The sequence below is a fragment of the Canis lupus genome, chromosome 2, assembly GCF_011100685.1.
Source record: "Canis lupus familiaris isolate Mischka breed German Shepherd chromosome 2, alternate assembly UU_Cfam_GSD_1.0, whole genome shotgun sequence".
In the NCBI taxonomy this organism is placed as follows: domain Eukaryota; kingdom Metazoa; phylum Chordata; class Mammalia; order Carnivora; family Canidae; genus Canis; species Canis lupus.
The window spans coordinates 74,422,963-74,450,836 of NC_049223.1; the positions used below are offsets into that span (position 1 = coordinate 74,422,963).

General features: G+C 39.7%; 1 protein-coding gene across 18 annotated transcripts in view; it reads right to left on the reverse strand.

Moving 5' to 3' along the window:
- The window catches only part of SRRM1 (serine and arginine repetitive matrix 1), a 35,183-nt gene extending 8,675 nt beyond the window's left edge, over window positions 1-26,508 (reverse strand). For 2 of the 18 annotated variants that reach the window (XM_038531569.1, XM_038531565.1), the window contains exons 1-13: window positions 21,942-22,091; window positions 19,181-19,270; window positions 18,795-18,917; window positions 16,518-16,688; window positions 15,704-15,819; window positions 14,256-14,459; window positions 13,250-13,444; window positions 12,412-12,531; window positions 10,284-10,552; window positions 5,195-5,275; window positions 4,593-4,676; window positions 2,541-2,685; window positions 2,116-2,157 (exon numbers count right to left, since the gene is read on the reverse strand). In XM_038531569.1, the coding sequence (XP_038387497.1) occupies window positions 2,116-2,157; window positions 2,541-2,685; window positions 4,593-4,676; window positions 5,195-5,275; window positions 10,284-10,552; window positions 12,412-12,531; window positions 13,250-13,444; window positions 14,256-14,459; window positions 15,704-15,819; window positions 16,518-16,688; window positions 18,795-18,917; window positions 19,181-19,270; window positions 21,942-21,962 (1,661 nt within the window). In that variant the 5' untranslated portion in view covers window positions 21,963-22,091. Of the gene's footprint in view, window positions 1-2,115; window positions 2,158-2,540; window positions 2,686-4,592; window positions 4,680-5,194; window positions 5,276-10,277; window positions 10,553-12,411; window positions 12,532-13,249; window positions 13,445-14,255; window positions 14,460-15,703; window positions 15,820-16,517; window positions 16,689-18,382; window positions 18,513-18,794; window positions 18,918-19,180; window positions 19,271-20,983; window positions 21,003-21,941; window positions 22,092-22,411; window positions 22,565-25,941; window positions 26,015-26,391 lie in introns of those variants that run through there. The other 16 variants (XM_038531568.1, XM_038531564.1, XM_038531567.1 and 13 more) reach the window with 12 other exon arrangements.
- Between the last annotated feature and the right edge of the window lie 1,366 nt (window positions 26,509-27,874).

A 27,874-nucleotide genomic window follows, 5' to 3' on the forward strand; every position in this document is an offset into this window, starting at 1 on the left:
CCGTTTGCAAAACCAAATCAGAAATTCTCACTAAAAAACTGAACCGAGATTACAATCTATTACAATATGCTAATGATCAGAGGTATTTATGGTCTCATCTTCATTCGTAAGACCAAATGCTCAGAGTACCCAAAAAGTCCCTTCTAATAATGACCTTCAATGTGCTGTTTCTATGTGAGCAAATGATCAAAAAGAATATATAAAACCATAACCAACTAGCATTAACTTAAGGAACTTCCAGAAAAATGAGATAATCACTTAAAACTGGAGTCTTGATACCACATGGCTCTATGATCTGAAGCCTACAGAATTTCTACCTGAACTGAGAGGGTACACATTTCAAGGGTTAAAACAAAAAGCTAATTTCTTTGAGATCAATCTATTTCAATGTTTCTATACGTGCGTAAAAAAAAAAAAGTGACATAAAACCAAGTTCAATATTTTCTAAGAGGTCAAGCTTGTTAACTGTATTATTCAAAATTCTGAATGCTTAATATATTTCATCTGCTTAATCTAACAACAAGCTAAGCATTTTCTAGTTACTCTGAATAATAACGCCAAGCTAAGCTTTCAACTATGTGTAGAAATTGAGTAGTAAAGTTCCCTATCAAATTGTGTGAGAACCAGTTGCATAAGTCTCAATATGTGATATTGTGATACAGCCCTCAAGTATGCAGAAAAGGCAAGTTTTATCAGAAGGAGCCAGCTTGCTATCTCTGCAGTGAGCTCTCAGAACAACCACTTTGCTAGCCCCGCTGGTAATGAAGACAAGAAGTTACAGATGTGACAACTATCTTTTTTGTGTGTGTTACTATTTCCTTTTTACACTATGATTAACATACCTTTTATCCTTTAAGTTAGAGTGTTCGATACCCAAAGACAAGTGTCTCAAAACACGAAAAATATTATAAACTTTACATATGAAATAATCAAAACCAGGTCATATGTCCCCTCTTAAAAATAGAATACTGAAGCACAATTCCAGTAATTCTTTCTTCATCTATAAATCCTAGATACCTGATACAAATTCCTACTTCATTAAAACTGGAAGCCTTTTTAAAGAGGATAAACAAAACCATCCTGGAGCAGGGTAGTGAACATCAGTGTTGATTTCCCTGTTGAGGAATCACTTTCCAAAAAGAAAGTAGTTCCATAATGGGGGAAAAGGGGATCTCACCACTAACCTGATTTTGTAAACCAACTTTTTAGCTGCTATACTAGCAGCTAAACTAGGGGTTACTATAGTGGGAAACAGAATACCTCAGCAACTGAATTTATTTTTTCTTAAAGGTTTTTATTTTTTATTGTTAAATATTCCAAAACACAAATACACAACTTTGCTCCACCATAAACACTGCTGACTAGTTCCAAACAATCTTTCCAAAAGAACTCTAACTACTGAGACTACCTAAGACAGCTTCAAAAAGTGAGCTATAAAGAGGACAATGTGATAGTTTCAGGAAGGATAAATACTCAAATTTAGCAGTAGCTGAGAACCCCCAAAAGCAGAAGACTAACAAAGACAGTATAAGGGTATAATGTCAACAGCATGATCCCAATAGGTATGGGATCAAGCTTTTTCACTTTATACCCTAAGAAACTCATTTTACTACTTCTGGGCCTCTGTTTTCTCATTTATGAGATAGGCCTAAATTAGAGATTTCTATTTATGATTAAGCTCTGAAATGTTACAGTTTTATAGTCACAAAGACACTTGATCAAAAAGGTTCAATGAAGATATGCAGCCTACCTTCCTATTATAGAGAACACTGAACAGGGCCAGATCCTCACATTCATCTTTTTAAAAGACTTTCCCAAAAGCCAGCACTAATTTCCTCCCCACTAAATAAAGGAGCTATTATTATCCTATCTCTTGGAAAATATCCAGGTACTGTAACTGCACGAAAATCTAAGCTCAAATGGTCCTCTAAAATGAACACCGTGTAGAAGTCTATCGTTCATTTGATGTGCAAAGAAACACAACCACCTGAAATGGGGGAACTTCTCCAGTCATCCCCACCATATACCTAGGGATAGGAGCAGGTTACCCGAACAGCATATCCCATCCCTAAACTCTGACATGTAGCCTCATGTACAAAGTAGTGGCTAACCAACCTTTTAGTCACTGGCGATTGCCATCGCTTTCCCATTTGCATCCTGAGAGCAGTGGAGAAAAACAAAGGTCAAGAATTCCATTCACCAAATTTACTTTAATGGAGTTAAGCATTACTAATGGGGGTGTATTTCTGTTTTAAATGTTCAAAGATGTGCAGAAGTTAATGCTATAGTTGCACTGATCTAGTCATGCAGACGTAAGACATGGTGGTATAAAACTAACCAAGATCTCATTAATCGTGATAACCACCAAATAAAGCCAAAAAAATGTCCCCACCCCACTCCCAAATCTGACCATCTCTTTCTGTGAATCCCTGACATGAAGGAGTTAACCAATTTCCAAAATAAATCTGTAGCCCACCCCTTAAATTAGAAGTTTCATCAAGACTACAGAACACCAGTGTAGACTACTGAAAAGACATTACCGAGGTGAAGTCTCTTTCTGGCGCTTTCGAGGTGATGGAGAGGCACTCCGGGAAGGGGAATGTCTCCGCCGCCTGCCTACCTCACCGTTCTTCACATGGGACCTCTTGGGTCGCTCATCTTCTGAGGAAGAAGAGGAGCCAGAATCTATAATTACACAACAAACAAAAAATTAAATTATGTCTGTGCTTAAGAGTCTACCCACATTTTCTCAATCTAAGCAGATGGGAGTGTTTAAATTAGCAAGTCCACTTATGAAAGCAAGCAAGTATACAAGCGAGCAGTTCTAAACAAATGTTATTATCAATATATGGGCAATGACTTAAAAGTCAACCATAAATATACATCATTATTATATAATTTATATAAGTCACTCCATGGCACATTCCAACAAAACAGAAATGTCCTTTAAGAAGCTAGCGATTTTCCAAATAACTAAGCTTAAAAATCATCTCAAGCAATTACTTGATGCTTGTTACTCTAAGCACTTTTAAAACTGCTGAAAGTCCTATTAAGGTCTGAATAACTTCTTTCCACATTCCTAGCATTTATCACACAAACAAAAAAATTTATGTGACAAGCTTTTCCTACAGGCCTGGTGGCAAATGTCTGGGACTGCGAAAACAAAACAAAGCAAAAAACAAAACAAAAAACCAAAAGAGCAAAAACAAAAACATGAAAACCCCCCAAACCTTCAACTGTTTGTATATGATTTCCTTAACCCAAAATAATTGTTCCCAAATATCAAAACTTATACTTAAAAATAAAGTCCTGGGGCATCTGTGTGGCTCAGCTGGTTAAGCATCTGACTCTTGATTTCAGCTCAAGTCATTATCTCAGAGTCTTGAGATTGAGTCCCATGTCAGGCTCTGTGTTGGGCATGGAGCCTGCTTAAGATTCTCTCCCCCTCTGCCTCTGCCCCTCCCCTCATGTGCTCCTTTCTCTCTCCTTAAAAAAAGAAAACAAGGGATCCCTGGGTGGCGCAGCGGTTTAGCGCCTGTCTTTGGCCCAGGGCGCGATCCTGGAGACCCAGGATCGAATCCCACGTCGGGCTCCCGGTGCATGGAGCCTGCTTCTCCCTCTGCCTGTGTCTCTGCCTCTCTCTCTCTCTCTCTGTGACTATCATAAATAAATAAAAAATTTAAAAAACAAAACAAAACAAAACAAAAACAAAACAAAGTCCCAAGTACCAAAACCACTCAAAACCTATATGCTTTTTTAAGCCTTTCTATGATTAACTTCATTTTTAAAGAGCTGCAAAAGCTCTACGGCTTTTCATGCACTTAATGCCGCCGAGTGCTTTGGTATCTATTTTATAAATGAACAGTAAAGCTAGCATACCTAGACTCAGTCACAAATACCCACAGAGCTAATTAATTATTATTTAAATAATAAATATTATTTACTTTACTATTTCACAAATATACAAATATAATTACAAAGTACACAAAAACAACCTACATTACATGCCCAAGTAGGTGACTGGCTCAATAAATTATATAATTATAATATTAGACAATATAGCAATATTAATTATTACAGTAGAGCCAATAAGTTTTGGCTATTTAAAAAATTAGATCTAAGAACAGGAAAGCTATCTATCTATCTATATATATATATAAAGCTAAAAAAGGAGACAAAAACCATCTAAATTTTGAGCTTATGCAGTTTTGGAGGTTTTTTTTTGGGGGGGGGAGGGTTTGGTGGCCTTTTTAAAACCATAGATCCCTATACACAGCACAGAAAATTTCTGAAGAAAAGCTTTTGGGAATAAGACTAGGGATTGGGAAAAAATTAGAATTTTTCAAATTTAATACCCCTGTTCTGTTTTACTGTCGTACTGTAAAGATCTACTACGTTTATAACAATTTAAAAGAAAGTTAAGAAAGGACTTAAAAACAAAAACCAAAAGTAGGAACTTCCTCCCTTTGAACAGATTTCTATGTAGGCATATATTTTTCCTAAGTACACTCACTACATGGATGGAGATTTGTATCTGAAGTTATTTTTCATTAGGAAATATAGGTAGGAAACAGTTGAACCCATGTCCATACCAGATGAAGACTGCTGGTTCTGTCGTCTGTACTGACGTCTCTGCTGCACAGAATCTGCTGCAGCCATTTTGCCACCTTTATCTTCTTCTGAAAGATGGATGCATTTAGAAAGCCTTTCTTTAGTTGTGCATACAGAAAATGTAACACACTTGAATTGGAAAATGGTCTCTTAAGCCTTTCTCTCACTGGATCAAGCAATACAACTATAGACATATTTTTTTCTTACAAAAAAAAAAGAGCTTAAAAATGCCAATTTTTTAAATGTTGATTTTAACTATGTTCACCAAATGTAATCAAAATTTATTTACTATAGGTCAGGCTAAGCACTAGGGACTTTATAAGCATTATTCCAATTAATCATAAAAAATCTACAGGACAGTACTTGTTATCTCCAATTCAGATGAAAAGTGAGGCTCAGATAAATTAAATAATTAAAAAAGCAGTTAAGTAAGGAAGCTGGGGATTCAAACCTTCACTTCAGAGTCATACCTCTTAACCACTAAGTCATATCCTATAATTAATCTTTAACCAGAGGGGGTGAGGAAATGTGCAAAAAATCTTAACAAAAAAAAAAAAAAAAAAAAAAAAGCACAAAAACTTACCCGATTCCGATAACTCTACTTTTCTAGGCTTAGGTGCTGGTGAAGGGGACTCTCTTTTCTCAGTACCTTTATGTTTTGTCACTAAAAATAATAAGGAAAAAAAAAAACTTACATACAAGGGAAAGCAAAAAACAAAAAAAGCCACACGAGACATTCACTTCTTAATGGTACAACAGTGTGACTTTCTTTAAAGTACTGATAATTAAGTAATTCCATAATTAAGTAATGAATCAATAACTTAATAAATTAAATGTTTGATGAAAAACCTTAAAAGGTTCTACGATCATATTTGAATCTGAAGATTCTCCCAAGAGAAATGCCAGGTAAAAGGAACTGGGAGTTGTTTTGCAGCAGCAGCTCTGTGTGAAAGGTATGTGTCAACTTTCAACTCCATAAACCTCTTGGTGTGAGGTACCTGGATGGCTCAGTCGGTAAGCTTATGTCTTTGGCTCAAGTCATGACCTCAGGGTCCTGGGCTCAATCCCTGCATCAAGCTCCCTGCTCAGTGGGGAATCTGCTTCTCCCTTTTCCTCTGCATCCTCCCCGGGTTGTGGGGGTCTCTCTCATATAAATAAATAAAGTCTTTAAAAACAACAAAAATAAAAAACCTCTGTGCTACCCAACCTTAAACATAGACACTCAACTAACTACAGAAGCCTCATCAGCACAGGAGCTTCCAAGCACCCTACTATAGGTGGGTTCAGAAAAGTAATAGAACTGGTAAATGGTTATGAAATAAGATCTGATGAAATCCTTCAGAGAAAGAGATCTGTTCAAGAGGAGAATGGGTTAGCCACCAAGAGACTAAAAAAATTTTATATACCAATACAACCTTCATAACATGACAAATTTAAACTATCCATTAAAAAGTAAACTCTCATAATAGTAAGATAATTAACTACTGAGGCTGAAAGACTCTTTCCAAAGCTTAAAAACTGAGGGGGAGGAGCAGCTCTAAAATACACCTAAGGTAGTAGGACAGCTAGAAGCACTTTATGAATTATCCAAATTCTTCTTCCAGGTTGCATGGAAAATTATTATGGCAATAGTCTTTTGTATGCTTGCTGTATTATTAAGCAGTGCTAAGGCACAGGTGCTAGTGTTACCCCCCCCCCCCACCCAGTTTACAGGAGGAGAAAACTGAGGCTTAAAAAGAAGTTACTTCAAACAAAGTCACATAGATAAAGTGACCTAGGATCTGAACCCAAGACTATTTCTAGAGCATAGGCTTTAATTTCCACCATTTAGCAGCTCTATGTATAATATCCATCCACTGTTTCAACTAAAATCAAAAGTATATGCAGATAAAACCATCAATCTTACTACAGATTATCCTAAAACATCACCTGAGAACATCCTGCTAAAAACTAAATCTGAAGACAATATGATCCCCTAAGAATCCTTTTATCTGTTTTTGTTTGATTAAAAGCAATTACCATGGGATGTTGACCCAGAATGTAGATACATTTCTTTTAACATGCTCATACTCAGAATTCTGCAAAGGCTTATTCTAAGCAGTAACTTAGAGAGCCAGTGATCTAAAACAGAAATCTCACCTTTGCTGAAGTAATTGAACTGAGGAGTTTACAATCCTTTTTAAAAAGATTTGAGAGAGAAAGACAGGGGCGTGCATGCATGACTGTGAGCACAGAGGGGTAGGGGGAAGGGGCAGAGGGAGTATCACAAGCAGACTCCCCACTGAGCATAGAGCGCAATGAAGAGTTTGATCTCACAATCCTGAGATCATGACCTGAGCCAAAATCAAGAGTCAGATGTTTAACTGACCGAGCCACCAAGGCGCCCCCATCTTTTTAAAACTACAATACTTTTTAAATGGCCTGTATTTTATTAATGATTCTACCCAACAGGAGTTTTGGACAAACCATTGGATTGGGTAAAAAATGGTTAATACCTAATCAGTTACAGTGAAATACAGCAGCAAAAGTGCATTTACTACTTGTATTTTAACAAATTCAAAGAAGTAAAATACAAATGCTTTTTAACTTTTAAGGATTTGAGGCTATTTTCTTGGTCAGTATTCTCTAAAGTGTCAGTTACTCTTCAAAAAATAAAATAAAATAAAGTGTTAGTTCATCTTCAATTCTTGAAAAATTATTAGAGGCATCCAGTTATCTATAAACCCCACATGTCCAAATTATGACCTAAAAGAACTAGGTTCCAAAATGTTTGGAAGACATTCCAAATTCCATTCTGAATGTCAGAATGCATTTCCCTCTAAGATACATTAAAAATACAGCTATGTTTGCAAGACAGTTGACATATGCCAACTGAATAAACACAACTAAACTAGAACATATATACATTTTCCTCCACAGAAATACACTTTTACAATTTTATCTAGATCCAATCTCTCATGAATGGCTTCGCTAAGGTCTACGGTCAAAATATTCATACCATTACAAATATCTATTATATACCCCTATTCTGGTTTAATAGGACTGACTGAATAGTATTAACATAGTTAATGTTTCATCTGAATTTGTTATCTAGAGAAGATTTTATAGTTTATTATGGTAATGTTTTATTTTTAGTATTCAAGGGGCAAAATCATTCTAGCGTAAAGTCAGAAATCTTCTAAGTTAAATAAAAAACCAGAATTTTAAATTTACTTCAGTAGTCCTATTAATTATTAATCTCCCAGACTTGTCCAAAAGATCACTTGTAAAGATAAGTCAGTTACCAGAATTGGTGAAATTATCATTGTCTACAGAGTACAATTTATAGGGTTAAATTGAGCTTATCCTAAAAATAATAGGTATAGATCCTCTGTAAACTATTTCATTAAATATCCCATGATTTCAAAGCACTACTTCATGTACTAAGATAATGCCAATTTAACCAAAATGACACTGATTACAAAATGCTCCCTGAAGATCTTTTCAGATGAGGATATACAATATACCTTGAACTATTTATTTACCTCTAAATTCCTCCCAATACTTTCTCTGCCTCCTTCCTACTCCATTTGCCCAATATTCAAAGTCCTGACTGGTTAACCACTACAAAAATATACAAGTAAAATCTATTACACTTTAATGGCATCACTGATCTTACTAGCCATGGCGTATCGTAAAAAAGGAATTCCTGAAATCACACCACCACGTACAGAAACTGAAGAATTTCACCCTACCCTGCATCTCCCTCCTCCAGCCATCAAAACAAACATTTTGGGGTAGGAAAGCTGGCAAAGTATACATTTTTTCAACTGAGAAGTGAGAACCCAAATTTTAGTCCTGACTGGTTGACCTTGACCAAATCACTTAACCTGAGAACCGGTTTCTTGATGACAATCTCTAAAGTCTGTTCTACCTCTGAAATTTCATCACAGAGGCCTGGGATCATTTTACTATAAAAAGTTATTTCCAAGTAGTGAGAGCCAAATTCAGCTTCAGGAGACACAAGGCAGTCTCTTTGGCTATGTTTTTTTTGGATGTGGAAGACCTGTCCCAGAATCCATAGGAATATAAATAGTTCTTTGTCTTCCACCATGACTTATTTCTCTATTTGCATATCCACTGTGACTTTTTCTTTTTTTGAAAGCAGTAGCCCACTCCCCTTAACAATGTATCAGAACACAAGAAGTTGGTGCCTGTGTAGACTGAAAAAGGTGAATTCTTATCAACCTATTTTAACAAAGATTCAGTCCTCCTGTTCAGATACTTTCATTCTTTAGCTGTCATGTAAATAGAAAAATCCCAACTTGATGTGTTTTTACAAAGTAATAGGTGAGAACTTTTATAACATTTTTTTTACTAGTGAGCTTTCTGGCTCCAGACAAAGGAAAAAAAAAATATTCAGAAATACAAACACTTCATAGAAAAGGAAAAAAAAAAAAAAAAAAACCGGTTAGGACAATGGGCATCAGATTTGGACATGGTGGCTGGAAATTATTTAAACATTCCTAATTTTGAACAAAGGTAATATGGGACATGAAGTTATAAAAATAAGTGACCCCTAGGCCCACTCCCATACTTAAATGAAGTCTGAACCTAGAAGACGCGAATGTCTCTATTCTCATCCAGCTGTCTGTCCGGGTATAAGGAGCTAATGCAACAAAAATGACCACATAACATTTAATTATAATAATCACCAAATTAATCCTTTAAAATTCAGAAAACCTATACACTACTCTCTACATATTAGCCTTATCTGCCAGTCTCCTGTCACTCTTATGGCTCGTCTATACCTCAATGACAGTCAAAATTTTGCCCATCTCCATTTTCTTTTTCTAACCTGAAAATTCAGATGTGATCAGAACAAGCCCCATAAATATCAAGCAACACACTGCTTCTCAAAAAACAATTACTATAGTAGCTTTTAGGATTTCTCCTCCCCCACTACTCACCCTTCAGGCTATCATCTCAGCCCTAAGCACCAGAAGCCCAATGCAAATAGATCCTACTGCTTTTCTCCTTGTGTATTTGATGTTAAAGGAACAAATCCCAATATACCACAACCTTCACTCAGACTAATATGGCATTCTACTTGCCTGGCAGGATCATAGATCATAAATTCCTCAGAAATCAATCTGCAGAATAAAGCACAGACAACAACACTCAGAAGAACCCTGCCTAGAGCCTAAATTAAAAAACAAATCAGCTTTTAAGGACACCATGTTCCTCCCTAGGGAGCACAATGGGGCCAAGAAAGAATTAAAACAGAATATGAAGTCCTCAGATGAGGTATCAAACAAAAAAATCTTCAGGGGAAAAAAGTTAACTGGTCTCACAGTAATAAAATGATCCCTTATCATGACAACACAAACTTTGACAATCAGTTACCGCAACTCAGCCCACGGCTGGTAATGTATTTCTCCACCTACTTGATGCCAGAGGCACATGCTGAAGACAAAACACGTTTACATGTAAACTCTATTTCAACAATCCCCAAGAACTTAAAGCAGGAAAGAAAAGGTGGTAAGGAAATTTACAAAGATTATCACATACACAAATATTACCCAGCTACTTTACACTCTGAAGAGAGAAAAGGCAGCAACAACTGACTGTGCCCTTCACAGCCAAATGAAGAACAAACATACTGTTTTTATGTGTCTGATTTTTACCTTTACCTGAAGTTCTCCCTGGAGAGACAGAAACACGACTTTTTCTTGTACGATTGGACTGCTGGGGTGTTGGGGAATGACGAGTTTTTGGCGGTGGAGTTGCTGGAGGTGATGGCCTATGCCTTCGCCTCGGAGGACTTGCTGAAGGAGATAACCTACGAGTTTTTCGAGGGGGACTGGATGTCCTCTTAGGAGGCTTCTTTGGCGGTGACCGGGAACGAGATGAAGAGGATGATGAGCTACTTCCAGACAAGGATGCTGATGAACGTCGTCTTCTGTGGAATAAAGTATTCACATTCATTACCTGTATACTTGTCAAGAACCACCTTACAGGTATGTACAGTTTACACAAAAATACAGCTATTTTTATCCAACTTTTGAGTTTATGTAGCTAAGCACATAAATAAATTTTTAAAAAATGGGAAACAAAACCACACAACCTAGGACAGGAAACAGCTAGTTCTGAGACTAAATATGAGTAACTTATTCTGATAAATGCTTCTGTTTGAGTTGTCTTTTCAGTTATAAAACATGTCACGTTGAGTGCTATAATACAGTAACTAACCAGTCTCTTTTTTCCTTAGGAATATCATCACTGTTTGGAGTTTGCATACAAAATTTGGGTGACAAAAGTATTTTCCATTTAATAGCACAATGTCGAACAACCTTTAGGTTGCATTTAAAAAAAAAATGTGCAGCAGGATTAGGAATTCATTTAGCTACATAAACTTAGAAGCAGGGGCCTCTCGAATTCTGCGGCAAAATTTGTGTAAGTTCTGTTGCAATTATGTGTACCTGCAGAATTCACCTTTGGCGGAAGAATTCCTGAGAACCTGAAAAAAAGAAACCCTACCTTAAGTGTGAGATAAAAACTGGCTGAAAGGGAATCTTACACAATCTGCAAAATATTTTGACTGCTAAATGGCTCAGTAAGCACAATTAAAACACGCTGTTTGCAAAACTCCAATATAAGAAATAGCTGTTTCCACTAATCTTGTACTAGAAAGCACCAGCATTATTTTTCTCCTAAAAGCGAATAACCAATTTTAGAAAAGTGTGATGTCTAAATTGACTGACCATTGACACCATTTGTCTCATTTGTCAGTAGTAACATCATATCTATCATTTTCAGCAGTAGTCATAAAAATGGTTGAGTGTATCACGACAATCCCCTCCCCAAATATTTCATTTTGAAAAAATATGGGACTCTGAAAAGGCTTACAGAAACAAAAAAAATCAAGGAACTTATTTGCCCTCTCGATTACCAAGTAGATTCATTTTCCTGCAAAAAAACTTAAAAGATTCAAACACAAAAACTTCTGTGCTCAGTATAATCTGAAGCACAATCATCATGGCTCTTTCCAAGGAGGTCAAGAAGGTACAAAACTCTGCAACCAGTGCACCAGGCCTTTACTTTGGGCAGATTTAGCCAATAATCTTTTTGTTAAAAGGGACAGACCCAAACATTTTACCTCATGCCAATTTTAAAATAACTTTTTAAAAAAGAACACTGGTACTGACAGGGTTACTTTTATGTTTAATCTCTTAAAAAATACCTAGATACCAAACTGCTGAAAATGGCTATATCCATATAATAGGATTAAGGGTAACTTTGTTATTTGTTTGAAATTTTATAAATACGTCTATTAACGAGAAAAAAACATTCTAAACAAAAGTTTGACTACATAGATTATTTTAATATTGGTAAAAATAGCTTATTGGCTCTGTGGTCATCTGCTTTTCAGAAGCCAGTGATAATTAAAATCCAAAGGAATAGGGTGTGTGGCAAATTCCCTTGTTCCTAGGACATCTTGGGGTCAAAGGGTAACTTAATACAAAACATCAGTAAAATGGTAAATTTGTCCCCCCCCCCAACACTGCACTAGCATTGCTTTTCATTGCACAATTAAACCTCAAGAGGCTCTTTAGAAAGCATCACCTAATAATATCACTCATGAGCTCTTTATTCTAGGGAGACACTAATTCAAACATTGCCTAAAGCAAATGTGGTGTACTTTCATGTACTGACACTTCCAAATTAAAAAAAAAAAAAAAAAGGAAAATCAGAAAAAGATAAAGAAAAAAAGCAAAGGAAAGGGATAGATAAAGAACAAGAAATAAAGAAAGCCCTCACCGTCTCACTGGAGATCTACTCCTTCTATGCCTGGGTGGAGGTGGCATTCGTCTTGGTGGGGTTCTTCTGCGAGGAGATGGCCGCCTTCTCGGACTTGGCCTCCTTCTAGGGGAGTATGATCTGCCAGAACAAACAGAATTAAGACCTGAATAAACAAGAGCAAGGGACGAATTCCTTGATACAGCTTTCTCAACAACTATATATATATATATATATATATACATATACACACACACATTTTTTTAAAAGATTTTATTTATTTATTCATGAGAGACATAAAGAGAGAGAGGCACAGACACAGGCAGAGGAAGAAAGAGGTTCTTTGCATGGAGCCTGATATGTGACTCAATCCCGGGTCTCCAAGATCACACCCTGGGCTGAAGGTGGCGCTAAACCGCTGAGCAACCTGGGCTGCCCAACAACTAGATTTTATTTTTTTTTTCTTTTTTTTTCCAACAACTAGATTTTAAAAATGGACTTCAAGGCATACCATTTTCCATTTACGTAGAGATTTTTATGGTACACAGAAAGTGTCCTCAGATTCTCTCTTTAGGTCCAAAGAATAACACTTGTACTAAATGCTTTCTACTGCTCTGAAATTATTTATCTAATTCTACCCAGAGGGATGCCTAGGTAGAAAGCTCAGTGGTTGAGCATCTGTCTTTGGCTCGGGTTGTGATCCCAGGGTCCTGGGACTGAGTCCCACAGGGAGCTTGCTTCTCCCTCTATGTCTCTGCTTCTCTGTGTCTCTCATGAATAAAATCTTAAAAAAAAAATTCTATCCAGAGAGCAGCATGCAAAACCCAAGATCTATGTCGATCTTGAAGCCATAGCTCACCTTGATCGGGATCTATGACGCCGTCTAGGTCGAGTATGAGACGGAGAGCGAGACCGTGTCCGGGATCTTGATTTGGAACGTGACCGAGATCTTGGTCGGGTCTTCTCCTTCTCCTTTTCCTTTTTGGAATTTTTCTCCGGAGTAGGTTCTTTAGGCTCTGGTACAGGTTCGGGTTTGGGAACTTTCAGGATGTCACTGTATAAACAGAAAGCTTATTTTTTTTCCTTTTTCAGCTGACTCCTAAGTCATAACATAATGACATAGTAGGATTTTTCTTTTTAAAATGTTCTCAGGGGTGCCTGAAAACAGGGTGGCTCAGTCAGTTAAGTGTCTGCCTTCTGATCAGGTCATGATCCCAGGGTCCTGGGATCCTCAGGCTCCCTGGCTCTCTGTCAAATAAATAAAATCTTAAGAAAATAAATAAACAAAATTAAATGTTTTCAAAATCCATGAAGACTTCTCCTTAACCCTAGATATATACACATCACTGAAACTTAAAGAGCAAGTAACGATCCTAACCACAAACATTTTTAAAGTACAAAGCTGTCCACGATATTGGAGAAAAAAGGCAAATTACAATATATAAAATATCTGAAACAATACAACCACCTGATAGCAGTGGTCACCTTCAGGGCATTTACTTAAAACTCTTCTGTAGAATTGGAATCTTTTCAACAAGCTGATTTTATGATTTAAAAAATATAAAAGGGGGGGGATCCCTGGGTGGCTCAGCGGTTTGGCGCCTGTCTTCGGCTCAGGGCGTGATCCTGGAGTCCTGGGATCAAGTCTCACATCGGGCTCCCTGCATGGAGCCTGCTTCTCCCTCTGCCTATGTCTTTGCCTCTCTCTCTCTGTCTCTCTCATGAATAAATAAAATCTTAAAAAAAATATATATATATATATAAAAGGGAAATAAGTAATTTTATGTTTGTAATTCAATTATATTGGCAGCCAGTTATTAACAGCCTAAACTATGATATTTATAAATGAATTTTTATATACTTGCCTAGTAGAAGTGGCCTCTTGTACTGAAGGTTCTTTTACTTTCACTGATGGTTCTGGGAGCTCTGGAGTTTTTTCCTTCTTTTCTGGAGCAGGGGAAGGACTCCGGCTCTTGGTTCTGTGACGGGGAGATCGAGAATGACTGCGCTTTCTCTCTCTCCTGACAGGGGAAGATCGTCTTCTAGGGGAAGGAGATCTGGATTTGCGTCTAGGATGAAAGTAATTTTTTTCAGGTTTTTGAATAATGTGGATTGGGAGAGATCAAAGGGCAAATTAATCTTTTTAATTACACCACTGTTTGTTATACCTGAGAAATTCCTTGTGAAAATAAGATATCTTGTCATATTTCCTTAACAGGGGAAGGGCCAAAAGAAAACCAGAAAGGCAAGCAAACAAAGGTAACAATATTTTCCGGTATACCAGTTATAAGAGGAAAGCACTGACCCAGGACTCTAGATTTAGATTTTTAATCATTCCTAGGGACGAGGAGACCAAAGACTAACTTTTCAGAGGAAAGGAATGCTTGAGAGGTAAAATGATATTCCCTAATAGTAACTCAAGTCCAACAAAACAATTTAAATGCAGAAAGATCCCACCACAGAGTTAGGTAGTCTATATATATTTTAGAAAAATGACTAGTGCAATTAAAGTAATATGCTCTTCAAAAGAGGAAAAAAAAAAAGTCAAACTTGCATAGTCTTTGAAAAAGACCACTTTCCTTTACAATTACAGTTTCTCTAACTTGAAGTAAAACAGCAGACCTGGTTCATCAATAGTTAACCACCATGATGTGCTGAACTCTAGAAGACTGCTTCCCTGATAAGGTTTTAATACCAAATATATAAATAAAAATGGACAAAGAAATCTCCTCCTCCCTTTACTAATTCCAGCAGACTTATGAAAAACTTAGAACTCTAAAAATGAAAGCCTAGGAGAATTCTCACCTTTCACCACAAATACAGTAGAAGCTGAGTCGTGGGTTTAAAAATGGGAACCTAACCATAGTCTCATTGGAAGGAAGAAGAAAAATAAGTGATCTGTTTTGGGTTCAGTACAACCATCTAAGAAAAGCAGAACAGGGAATTAGGTAAGTATAATACAACTAGCTAATGGGCACAGACTTCTAATAAAAAGGAAAGAAAAAGAGTAAAATAATTCAATGCTATATTTAAACAAAAGCAATATGGTAAAAAATAAAAATCTAGATTTTGATATAGGAATTAACAGTTGTATTATTCACCAAGATTTTAGAGACAATTATTCTAGTCAAATGTTCGGTCTCAAACAAAACTGATGTATTTCAGGCTAGAGACAAGCCTTATTCAGTCCATTGTGAAAATGAACGATGGAAGAAGTTCTCTGAATAGTGCTGTTAGCTTCCTTTTTATTCTGTGCAATTTTCTACACACAGAATACTTGCAAAACATCAGGTATGCATGCACTGCATTATACCTTCTTGGGCTTCGAGACCTCTCCCTTTTTTCTCTGCTGCTTTCTTTTTCTTCCTTATCCCTCTTATCCTTGTCTTCATCTTGCTTTTTCATAGATGCCAACTTTTCTTGTTCAATCTGCAAAGATCAAGTTTTCAAAGTAAACACAGCTGAACATTTGAGATCAACAAACTGAAGACTTTGCACCTCTCATAAACATCAATGCTGTAAATCATCGGCCTCTGCTTTTCAACAAGACTACTCTCAAGTCTACTTAAAATTGTGATTTAACGTACACTGCCCATATGAAGAACCTGTGCTTACCTTTTACATTGTTACTGAAGTTCAATTTTCTTTTCAACTTAAAGTACTCAAACCATTTTTAAATAAAGTATGTATCAAATTACTGGACTCTAGAAAAATGACATTTTATGAAAATATTTTATTTATTTTAGGAAGAAAGAGAGTGGGTCCATGTGTGCACATGGGGGGGGGGGGGGATAGAGAGGGAGAGCAACAGACACCCTGCTGGGCACAGAGCCCTCAGGGGCCCGATTCCACAACCCTGAAATCATGACCTGAGCTGAAACCAGGAGTCCGGACGCTCAACCAACTGAGCCATGCAGGTGCCCTGGAAAATGATACTTTAAACTCACAATGTTTGGGGTTGGGTTTGGGGGGGAAGGAGTGGAGAATAAAAACTGAATGGTCAATATATTACAGCAAAGCAAAACAACATGCTGATCCTAGCCAGGTCATGTAAAATTCAAAGGTCTTAGCAATCTGGATACCACGCTCTCAAATCAACATTACACAAAAGAGAAAAGTCTTATTACCTGTCTTTGTTTTATTTCTTCTTTCTTTAGTTCTAGAAAAGCAGAAGGGATTCCAGCGATGTTTTCTTGTGCACTTAAGAGCAGGGGCCACAGTTCTCCCATAAATTCTCTAGCATTTTTTCCATTCAAAAACCCAGTCAGGTTGATTTGCATCATTTTGGAGTCTGGATTCTGCAAAAAGACATGACAGGAAGAGAAACAGGTTACTTCAAAACAAGCCAACCAACCAACCTAAAACTCATTAAATTAGTATTTTTTAAGTCTACCATAGGGGCTTAAATACAAATATATTCTTTACTACTTAAATAGTTTTCCCTAAGTTTCTCAGCAATATAATCTCTAGCACAGATTACCAAATTCTCTCTCACTCTACCAAAGCATCAGAGCAGCCTGTTAATCCTTTGTGGATTTCGTAAGTATTTTTAGACTACGTGGCTGTTAGTGGGCCTTACATTTATTAACTTTAAAAACCATCATGAACATCCACAAATTCCTGCATTTACTAACAAGGAAAATGTTTGCTTGCTTGGGAATTTTCCCCCAATGAGAAATTGAAAAAGTACATAAACTGTTCACTTCTCTAACACTATTAAGATAGCTTTCTATAAAATATCTACCGTCCAGTTATGAAAACTAACAAGTTATGCATGCACTCTGTAACTTTTGAAGACTAAGCTGAAAGCCTGAATACTATATAAAGAAAATCTATTATAACAATGCCTCAAATTCTCAACTGTCCACAAAGGGCTAAGAGGTCAAGTTTTCTCAAAAATAACTGGGTTTTTAATGCTAAATCTGTTGGTCAAGCAACAAGGTCCATATAACAAGCACAGCTCAATAGCACAAAGCAAGTACAGATTCCAGGTGTCTTCAGTTTCTTCTTGGAACCTTGGGGGTTTGGAATCGCCAAGTCCCCTGTAGAGAAAGATGTTCCCTTGGCTTGCTTCCGACTCCCTACTGCAACTCAACCACCTTGAGTTTAATGTTATATCATTTATCTAAATTGCAAAAGACGAACAAGCAATAATGAGTACACAACCACAAAAAAAGAAAAGATTGTTTAAAAAAGTTCTAAACTTTAATCTCATGCTCACTACAAGGGGAATACTACCAGATACTTAGGTTTTAAAAAAGCACTAAAATACAAATCAGTAAAGCATTTCTCCAATAAAATCTATCTTTAATCATCATTTTAAAAACGGTTTCCCACGTTCCTGGTTTTCTAAGTAAAATGTATACATTTTTAAGGAAGTGCTTTCTTAAAATTAATCTTTAACAATATTCAAACCAAAATGTAATTACCAAATTATTTTAAAAATAGAAATACCTTATCAGTTGAAATGCCAACTGTTCTGTCAAAACACAAGGGCGAACTCTTTGGGAAAAGGATTAATGTAAAGGTAAATTCACATTGGTATATTTGCCAAAAAGGTCATATGGTACATCTTACGATTATCCTTTGGGTTGTTGTGGCAAAACAACAAACTATCTTATAATAAAATTGTTTTTTATACATCAATTGTATCATCATCTCATGAATGAAGAGAGGAATAATCACATTAACTGGTTCTAATAATGCTGCCAATTTATTTCAGTCTGAAGTTTAAGCATAACGTAAACAAAAAGTCTGCCTAAAATGTTAACTGATGACTAGCTGACATGCAGCTACAACTAAAGACTTCAGTTACTTGATTATTTTAAAAACAATATCCAATCAAATCAGAATTGCCCCTCATGCTTCACATAAACGTCCATCTCATAATAGTATTTTTAAAGAGCAGTGTCTAGATTTACCCAATTGCTCTTTCCTGTTTGTGTTTTTTTTTGTTGTTGTTGTTGATGTTCGGCCACTTTACACAACTCACCTCCAAACACACACTGCATCATCAAGGGAGTTGGGTCAGAGCGACATTGGGACACTCACTCTGCTGTGACCTAATAAGGTGATGGTGCTATACTTCAGACGCAAGGAATAACTTCCATTTTGGTTCAGGCCTTTTAAATCATAAATCACATTATCATTAGAAAATTGCTGTCAAAGTAACTTAACATGTAACAGCAAAATTACAAACAGTAAGTTTGATTTTTCACCTGTGTAGCTTTCAAAACTATGTACCTTCACTAAACTTCCAGGCTTAATAGTTGTTTACAAAGTGTTCACAACAAACATTGTAAAATAACCCTCCTATATTTGTATTCCATAGAAAAATTCAGTCTCCATAGATTCACAAAATTATGTCATATATTCAGAAATAAGAGTCATTTGTGTATTATTACCTTCACTTCCAGCTGGTTGAATATAAACTCAATCACAACATCATCTTCAAACCCAAGGATTTCCGTTACTCGTTTTGTTATCCAAGGCTTTATAACCTCCAAATTTACTTTGCTCATGTCCACCTGATAAAACATGCAAGAAATTCTTGAGTGCAAGGTTTATAATCCTAAAAGAAAGCTCATTTAAGAGTTTTGTCCAACCAAATTCCTTTTAGCTTATGAAATTTTTTGGTGTAGCAAGGTACAATTTGGTTCAGTCTTGTGTGGTTGTGCTATTTTGTGTGTGTTGTTGCTAAAAGGTGGAAAATGTTTCATTAAAACAGCCCCAAAATGTTTGAATCAACTCTGCTATGGAGGTGCATAAATAGTTTTATCCAGAAGAATACCTTTTTTTCTAGGCATTCTGCAAATTTCAGCTGCTTCAGTAGCTTCTTCTGTTTGTTGCTGAACCGATTATCCTGTTCTGCACTTGTTCCCTGCAGGAAGAGAAACACATTTTAATTAAGAGCTCAAAGTTAAATTCCTACTTTTTATCAGCTAATGATGGCTATGACCTTTACAGTAGAAATAGGATAATCAAGAAATCACCACAGCTAACATTCATAAGTGTAAAATGTATACTCCTTTCCCAATGAAGCATTTAAAAAACTTGACTATATTTAAAAATTACAAAATATAAGCTCATTGCAACAAGTCGAATATAGCAGTATAGAGCATTAAAGCTAAGCACCTCCCCCACAAGCAACTTAAGTTTGAAGTGTATCTTTTTACACCTTTTTCTATGTTAAAAGAAGTTTAAGGCTTTTTATAAATGAGAACACATTGAAATATTTACTATACTTAAATACATAATTCCAAACAAGACCATTAAATTTCATCCTCTTGTGACAACCAGTAGCATGCTTGCAAAATTACTGTGGCAATGCATATATAAGCAGGGCAAAAAAGGAAAAGCAACACCCTAGGACTCTATTCACAACTTTAAAAACTTGGAATGCACGAAAAATACGGGTTTACTTTAATTAACTCAATTTCAGCAATGACTTAGGAAAAATGAGAGCTTACAAATACTACCTGAGACGATTAAGTGATCACTCATTAGGCTGCATTTTGTCATTCCAACTGAACAACATAATCAAAGTAACTGGCTGTATGACCTGAAATCTACTGATTGGTTCACTAAGCTGGCCACTGTTCCCTGAAAAGTGATCAAGAAAATTCTGTTTAGGAATCTAAAGAACCTGGATTAGAACCCCAATTCTGCCACTGCTTAAGCCACATGACTCAAAGAAGTTCCTTAACCTCTTTGAGAATGTTTCTTTATTTGCTAAAATCTACTTTGCAAAGGCTGTGTATCTCCAAAATAATGTATGTAAAGTAATTGGCATGTGGTGGTTGTTCAGCAAATGAAAGCGATCATTTCTATTTAAACTGAAAAATTCAGCTTACTATCTGGCTGACAGTGCACTAAAAAACCTAACTGCCCTAAATTCTTTTAACGCAGTTTAAATCCAGTCAACTCCTCTAAGGAATTATAGGTAGTATCTAACACTAAAGCAAAAATTCATTTTAAAATTTATCAACCACGTTGTTCTTTTTCTCTTGGAACTCCTTTCCCTTGGAAGTAACAACAACAACAACAACAACAAAAAATCAAAAGAACAGGCTTTTGTGTCCACAGAATACATTTGGATTACAAGAATATTTACTACTTCAAAATACTTTGATGGTAATTAGAAAACAGAGTTCATCAACAGCATGGAAATGTCAATAATAAGCTCTCAACCGAAACTATCATTACAGAAATAACTACAGTATTGTTTGCACAACGTAAAACAAATAACTGCCTCTTTTAGGTAAGTGCTTGGAATAATACCGCAACTTTTGATGAAAAACTAGAAGGCACATTTAAAGCCAATTGAAGAATTTCAGTGTCGGCTTTAAAGTGCCAAGAGTTGTGTTCTTTGAAGTCTTGGTCTTCCCTTCTTCCAACCTTTTCCTTTAAAACACGCAAACCGCGCATTATACGCTCCAGGGAGTGGAAAGAGCCAACGTACATTACATACAGATTTCGACCCAAACCCACTGGTCTCTTAATACGGTCGTCCTGCACTAAAGGCATGTGCAAACTAGTCCCAGGAGTGTCACTTCCCACCCATCTACATCTCTTCTAGGTACGCGTTTCCTACCGGAGAGGAACTTGGGACTAACAGGCTCCAGCACTACCAGCCTCGTAAAAGTCTGGGCCCCGAGCACCAATTTCGACGAGATCGCTCCCCCGCCTGCAGGTGTTGGGCGCGCGGCCCCGGGAGAACCTAGGTAAAGGGGCCCCCTTTTTCTCCGGCGGACTTCAGAAGAGTTAAAACAAACGGGGGGGGGTGGGGGGGGCGGTGTGCGAGAAGGAGAGAGGATCCTCCCCCCACCCCCGCGCCCCTGCCTCCATACACGTGCACACTTTTTGTTGCACCCGCTGCCCTTAAGAGTCTCAGATTCAAACGTTCCAACTACCTATTATCGGAGTTCCCCTCCCTAAAGGAGTATCAAATTGGGCGGGAGTTCCCGCGAACTCTGACCCCGCGCCTCCGCGAAGACTTAGGACCAGGAGGGAGGACGGGGGGGGGGGGGGGGTCGGCGCCGCTCGCTCGCTCTCTAGAGAGAGAGAGAGAGAGAGAGAGAAGCCGCTGAACGCCGTTTCCTGCCCTAACACGCTCCCCGGGGCGGTACCCCGAAAACCGTACTCTCCAGAATCCTCCCGCCGCCAGTCACCTCAGGGCTTCCCTCCGCCCCCCCCCCCCCGGGACTTCCTCCTCGCGGCCCGACTAGGCCCCAGGACCCGGCGGCGCGCGCGGCCCGGCCTGCAGGCCCCACCAGGCAGGCGGGCGGCGAGGTACCGCTCCGGCCCATTCCCGCCGCCATTTTCCGGCGACCGTCGCTGCCGCGTAGGGGGGACGATCCCGGAGGAGGAGACTGCGCAGGGGCGCACCGGTCTCTCCGCCGCAGGGCAGGGGGGAGCGTCCGCCGGCGCGGAAGATCATCAGGATCTTCGAAGCCTCCCTCGCTGGCCACAGCCGACCCGAGTTTAGGCCCCTTTCCAGGCCTTCTCGAGGAGCCCCTCGCCTCACCGCAGATCCCCGCGCTTCTACTTACGCGGAAGAATCCCGCGTCCATCTTGCTGCCTCGCTCGGAGATCGCTCCCTATCCCAAGATACACCGCGCCGCCGCGACGGAGGGCGGGACCGGCAAGGAAGGCCGAGCGCCGGGACGCAGCGCGCGCCGCTCCACCCGCCCCTCCAGCCGACACGAGGCCGCGCCTGCTCAGTGCGGCGAGCCCCCCGCCACGCGTGCGCACGCGCGCCCGGGGGCGGGGCCGCTGCCGTCTCCGAGGCTCCCCAGCAGCCAGTCCGCGAGGAGAGTCTCGCGATCGCAGCCAATGGAGACAAGAGAGGGAGCCGTCGGGTCGCCCCGCCCTGCGAATCCTTTTGTGGCGCCGGATCCGCCTTGTTCGCTCAGCGTGACTTGACCCATCCTTCGACCCGTAGTGGAGGAGGCCTCCCGCCCTGGGGGGAGGGGTGTGAGTGTGTGTGTTCCAGGGAGCGATTGAAGAGGAAGGCTGTTACCTCAGAGTGACGCGGGCGACGCGGCCCTTGCGCTGGAGCGGGGCCTGCCGGCCCTTCGTGTCACCGTAGAAGTTGTGGTTGTGTCGCTTTCACGCGTTTACCAGTGACTAAGACCGACTCTAAGCAGTCGAGCTGTGTGGTAGCGGGTGAAGAGCCGGTTCCTCGCTCGCCCCCGCCGCCGTCTTCACACGGCTCGCCCGTTTGGGCGGGAAGCGGGCCCCTCTGGCCGGGTCTCCTCAAGTTCCCTCCCGGACGCGCACGCACGGCCGCTCCCTCCCCCCTTCCCTGCTCGGCGGCGGCGGCGCTGGCCGCTCCGGGCTGTGGGTGCCTCGAAGGCCGCTTCCGTGCTGACGACGGCTTGGGCCTCCGGCTCAGGCGCGCGTCCCCGTCCCTGAGCCCGTCCGTCCCGGCAGCTTCCTGCCTGACATTTCCGCTTGGATACGCCTCACGGACGGCTCGTGGCCCGGGACTGAGCTCCCTCCCTCCCTCCCCACACACCCCGGAAAACCCACCCGCCCCTCGCTCCCCCCCGGAGTCTCCTGCCTCCGTCCGCGGCCGCAGCTTTCCTTTGTTTAGGATGCGAGCCTCGGTGGTGTTCTCGACTTTTCTTTCGCCTTCAGCCCACTTCCAGGTTATCAGGAAACCCGCGGGGCTGCAGTCCTGGCTCAGGGCGCCGGCACCTTCTGCCTCAGTTTCTGCTTCACCCTTGCCACTCGGCGTCTATTCTAAGTGGAGCAGTTTTCCCTTTTAGGAAACCTTAGACACCTCAGTCTGAAGCGCAGAACTTTCCCAAAGTCCCTCGTTTTCCTCAGAACAGGCTAAAATCCTACCCGGTGTCCCCCGATTCCTTCTTTGAATTCCTCCCTAGTACCCTGACCCTGCTCACCTCTTGGACTTCCTAAGCTTGCTCTTGCCTCAAGACCCCTGCATTGGTTGTAACTTCTGCCTAAAATGCTCTACCCCCAGGTATCTACTTGGCAAATGTCAAGGTTTTGCTCAAGTATCACCTAGTCAAGGAGGTCTACCCTCCTAGTTACCCCCTGGAAACTGCTTACACACCCTCTCTAGGCTCCCGATGCTTCTTAATGTACTTTTTGTTCCATAGCATTTACCACCTTATATTTCTTTACCTTTTTAAAATGTTTGTTTCTTATCCGTTCACCACACTAGAATGTAAACTCCTTAAAGTCAGGGCATTTGTCTTTTTTGCTCATTGTCCCTAGCATCAAGAACAGTGTCAAGAGGGACACCTGGGTGGCCCAGCTGCCCAGCTGTCTGAGCATCTGCCTTTAGCCCAGGACGTGATCCCGGACTCCTGGGCATGGGCTCCCTGCATGGAGCCTGCTTCTCCCTCTCTGTCTGTGTCCCTGCCTCTCTCTTCTGTGTTTCTCATGAATAAATTTTAAAAATCTTAAAAAAAAAAAAATAACCGTGCCAAGAGGCTCAATAAAATTTGTTAAATGAACAACAGCTTTGTAAGAGAATCAAAGATGGGAAGGTGACTGACTGGCTTCCACAGAACAGAACAGATGGAATTATGAAATCACAATGTCCCACATCTCACTGACTATTCTCACTGGTTCTGATCATTGTGTTGTTTATCTTTTCTTTACTCTTTTTTGCTGCAAATCCCATAAATGTTGATTTTCCTTGCAGTTCCGCCATTGACCCTTTTTACTTTTCACTCAACAAAGATGACTTATCTGTCCTCTCTTGGCTTCAATGGCCATTTCATCTGCTAAATCAATTTATCTCATACATACTTTTGCCCCACCTATATATGCAACTTCTTATTACATTGAACTTGGGATGTCCTGTAAACACCTCACACTCAACATGTCCCAAACTGAATTCATCTTCTTTTACTTGCCTCAACTTTGTTTTCCCATTCTCAATGAATGAGTCTACCTTTCTCCCCATCATCATTCTCTTTTTCATACTCTACTGTAACTAGATCTTGCCTTTTCATTTCTGTTGCCTTCCTTCTAGCCCTATTGCCTCTTTTTAATTTGGATTACTCTCTGGGTCATCGCAGCAACAACCTATTAACCATTTCCCCTCCCTTCAGGGTTGATGTCTCTACCCTATATTGAAAGTGATTTTCTTTCTTTCTTTCTTTCTTTCTTTCTTTCTTTCTTTCTTTCTTTCTTTCTTTCTTTCTTTCTTTCTTTCTTTCTCTCTCTCTCTCTCTCTCTTTCTTTCTTTCTTTTTTTAAGGTTTGATTTGTTTGAGCGAGAGAGAGCACAAGCAGGGGAAGAAGCAGAGGGAGAAAGAGAAGCAGACTCCCTGCTGAGCATGGAATTGGACTTAGGGCTCCATCCCAGGACCCTAGGATCATGGCCTGAGCTGAAGTCAGACGCTTAACTGATTGAGCCACTCAGGGTGCCCCTCAAGAGTGATTTTCTAAGATAATAATCTTAATCCTTTCACTCCCCAAATTAAACCTTTCCGTGGCTCTCCAATCCTCTAGATAAAGTCGAAGCTAGTTACTGTGGCTTATAAGACACCCTTATGATTCATTTACTGTTCCCTTTTTCAGACTCATCACAAGGACCCCTCTCCATTTGCACATCCTTCCCTTCTAAGCTGCAGCTACAATGAACTACAGATACGGTCTAGTTATAAACAGGTGTCAAAAATCAGTCTCTTGTCTGTGTGTTGGTAAACCTAAAGTTACTAAGTGACTCAAATATCGCTTCCTCAAACAAGCCTTTTATGACCAGCCTTCCGAAAATAGCAGAACCCTCTCCCCATTCACTCTATCATACCTTGCTTTATTTTTTTCTTCATAGTGCCTAATAGTAGTTGACATTGTTAACTATTTTGTTTACATGCTTACTATTTACATGCCCCCCATTGTTAACTATTTTGTTTACATGCTTACTGTTTACATGCCCCCAATTAAAAAAAAATAAAGTTTATGAGTTTCTTGTTCATTAGTGTCTAGAACAGTATCTAGCACATTCTTGGAGCTCAATAAATATTTGTTGAATGAATGTATGGATAAGACTCTGGATCAGTCACCAAAGGCCATTTCTACTAATGAGGAGTCTTTGAAGTAGTATAAACATTTATTCTATCAGGAAGTGTCCACATTGAAAACTCTGCCAAGGGAGATAAAACTCCCTACAGGGGAGAAGGATAAGCCTACTCCCTGCAGTGAAGTCCTTGGCAGTGAAGGTATTTGCAGATGCCATCTCCTGCTCACTTTGATGCTGTGGAGATCAAAATGGCTCTTAAAGCCAAGATGCTATCCCAGTGAGCCACTGGTGGCTCTTTGCTAGGTCGGTCTTTAAGTCCCCAAATAAGCCCTGAGCCTCAAAAAGCTAAGGGGCAGCCAACCTTGTTGTCAATCTTCTGGGCACAGATTCAAAGATTCTCTATCTCATCAAATGCTTTCCTACACTGTTTGTTGATTGCTGTGGATAATGGACCTGTTCTATCTGCTGCCACTACCCTTTGTCCTTTAGAGCCACGATGACTGAACATAACTGTCCCTTAGGCATGTGCACTTTTTGTAATTTTCTCACCTCTTTCAGCTTGTATTTTCATCCCCACTTCCATCCCTGTCTTTTCTTTCTTTCAGCTCTGCTTTTGTGTTTCCTAGGTAAAATGGAATAACCATCTTCAAAAAATATCTCAAAATCCCAGCACAAATTTACCAGACAAGCTATGGACTAAAATAATCCCATAATCAAAATGAAAATGTATGATGGATAAAAGCTGATGCATTTTGCTTTGGAAGGTGTCTTTGAGCACATCAGGGAGCGTATTCATTATTTACTGCCGAATAACCCCCCAAATTTTTAGTAACTTGAAAGAATAAATGTTATCTATCATGCACTGTTTCTGTGGATCAGGAATCTGGAGTGGCTTCTTTGGTTCTGGCTCAGGGTCTTTCAAGAAAATGTAGTCAGGATATTGGCCTATATTACAGTCAGTTGGGCCTGGAAGATGTGTTTCCAAGAAGTTCCACTCACATGGCTGTTGGCATGAGGCTTCAGGTCTTTGCCACATTGACCCCTCCTTTGGCTGTTTGGATATCCTCATGGCATGGCAGCTGGCTCCCCTCAGAGCAAATGATCCAAAAGAGAGCAAGACATAAGCCATGGTGTCTTTTATGACCTAACTTCAGAAGTCATACACCATAGTCTCCACATTATCCCTTTGATGACACAGGTTACCTATATTCAGTGATGGAGGGGACAGCGCAAGGGTGTGAACCATTGGGGGCCATCTTGGAGGCTGGCTACCAGTGCAAGTGTTGGAAAGTTGAAAATGTAGGGGCACCTGGATGGCTCAGTCAGAAGAATATGTGACTCTTAATCTCGGGATTGTAAGTTTGGGCCCCACGTTGGGTGTACAGATTACTTAAAATTTAAAACAAAAAAGAAAAAATACATAAGCATAAGAGTTTGTATACTTTCAGATTTAGGAGGGACTATATATTCTTTCTCTCCCCTCAGAACCTTTGTACATATTCTATCCCTTTGATCTAGAACTACTGTTCTCTCCTTTCCAGGCTTTGCTTTGCCCTCCCCACCTTGTTTTTCTACTTTCAATCCTTTTAACTAACCAACTCTGATTCTTCTTCCAGGATTTAGTTTAGGTGTTACCTCTTCTAGGAAGCATTTCTAGTGGTGGAACTTAGTACTTACCATCTGAGTATCTTTTAGGGGATTGCTCAGCCCCCAAACCCTTAGACCCAGATCTTTGCAAACAGGTTCTTCATATTCTACTTATTAACATATTTTCTACTATATTCTAATCATGTACATGCTCATCTCCACTCTTGTGTACCCCCTCCTGCCCCAGCACACAAAAACTCTTTGAAAGCAGGAACTGTCTCCTCTCTTCATTATCAGCACCCAAACCAGTTTGGCAAATAAGAAGTTCCAAGTATATGGGCAACAAACACACGCTTTTGCCAAATGCACAATAGCTGCGTGTTAAAAACAATGTTCTGCCAAAGCTAAAGACTTCCATCATAGAATACACTTTTGGATACAAGAATAAACTTTTATCAAGAAAGTATGAAATTTGGGGGTACCTGAGTGGCTCAGTTGGTTGAGCATCTGCTTTCTACTCAGGTCATGGTCTCGGGGCCTTAGATCAAGCCCGTATCAGGTTCCCTGCTCAGTGAGGGGTCTGCTTCTCCCTCTCCCTCTGCTCCTCCTTACCATTCCCCACCATCCCAAGGCTTTTGTGTGTATGTGTGTGCGCATGCGCTCTCTCTCAAATAGATGAATAAAATCTCTAAAAACAAAAAAGTATGAAATTTTAACAAGTTTAACTACAACTTTATTATTAAAAATTTTGGTAGTCGGGGTACCGGGGTGGCTCAGTCCGTTAAGCGGCTGCCTTCGGCTCAGGTCATAATCTCAGGGTCCTGGGATCTGAACCTTGTGTCTGGTTCCCTGTTTGGTGGAGACTGCTTCTCTCTCTCCCTCTGCCTCTCCCCAC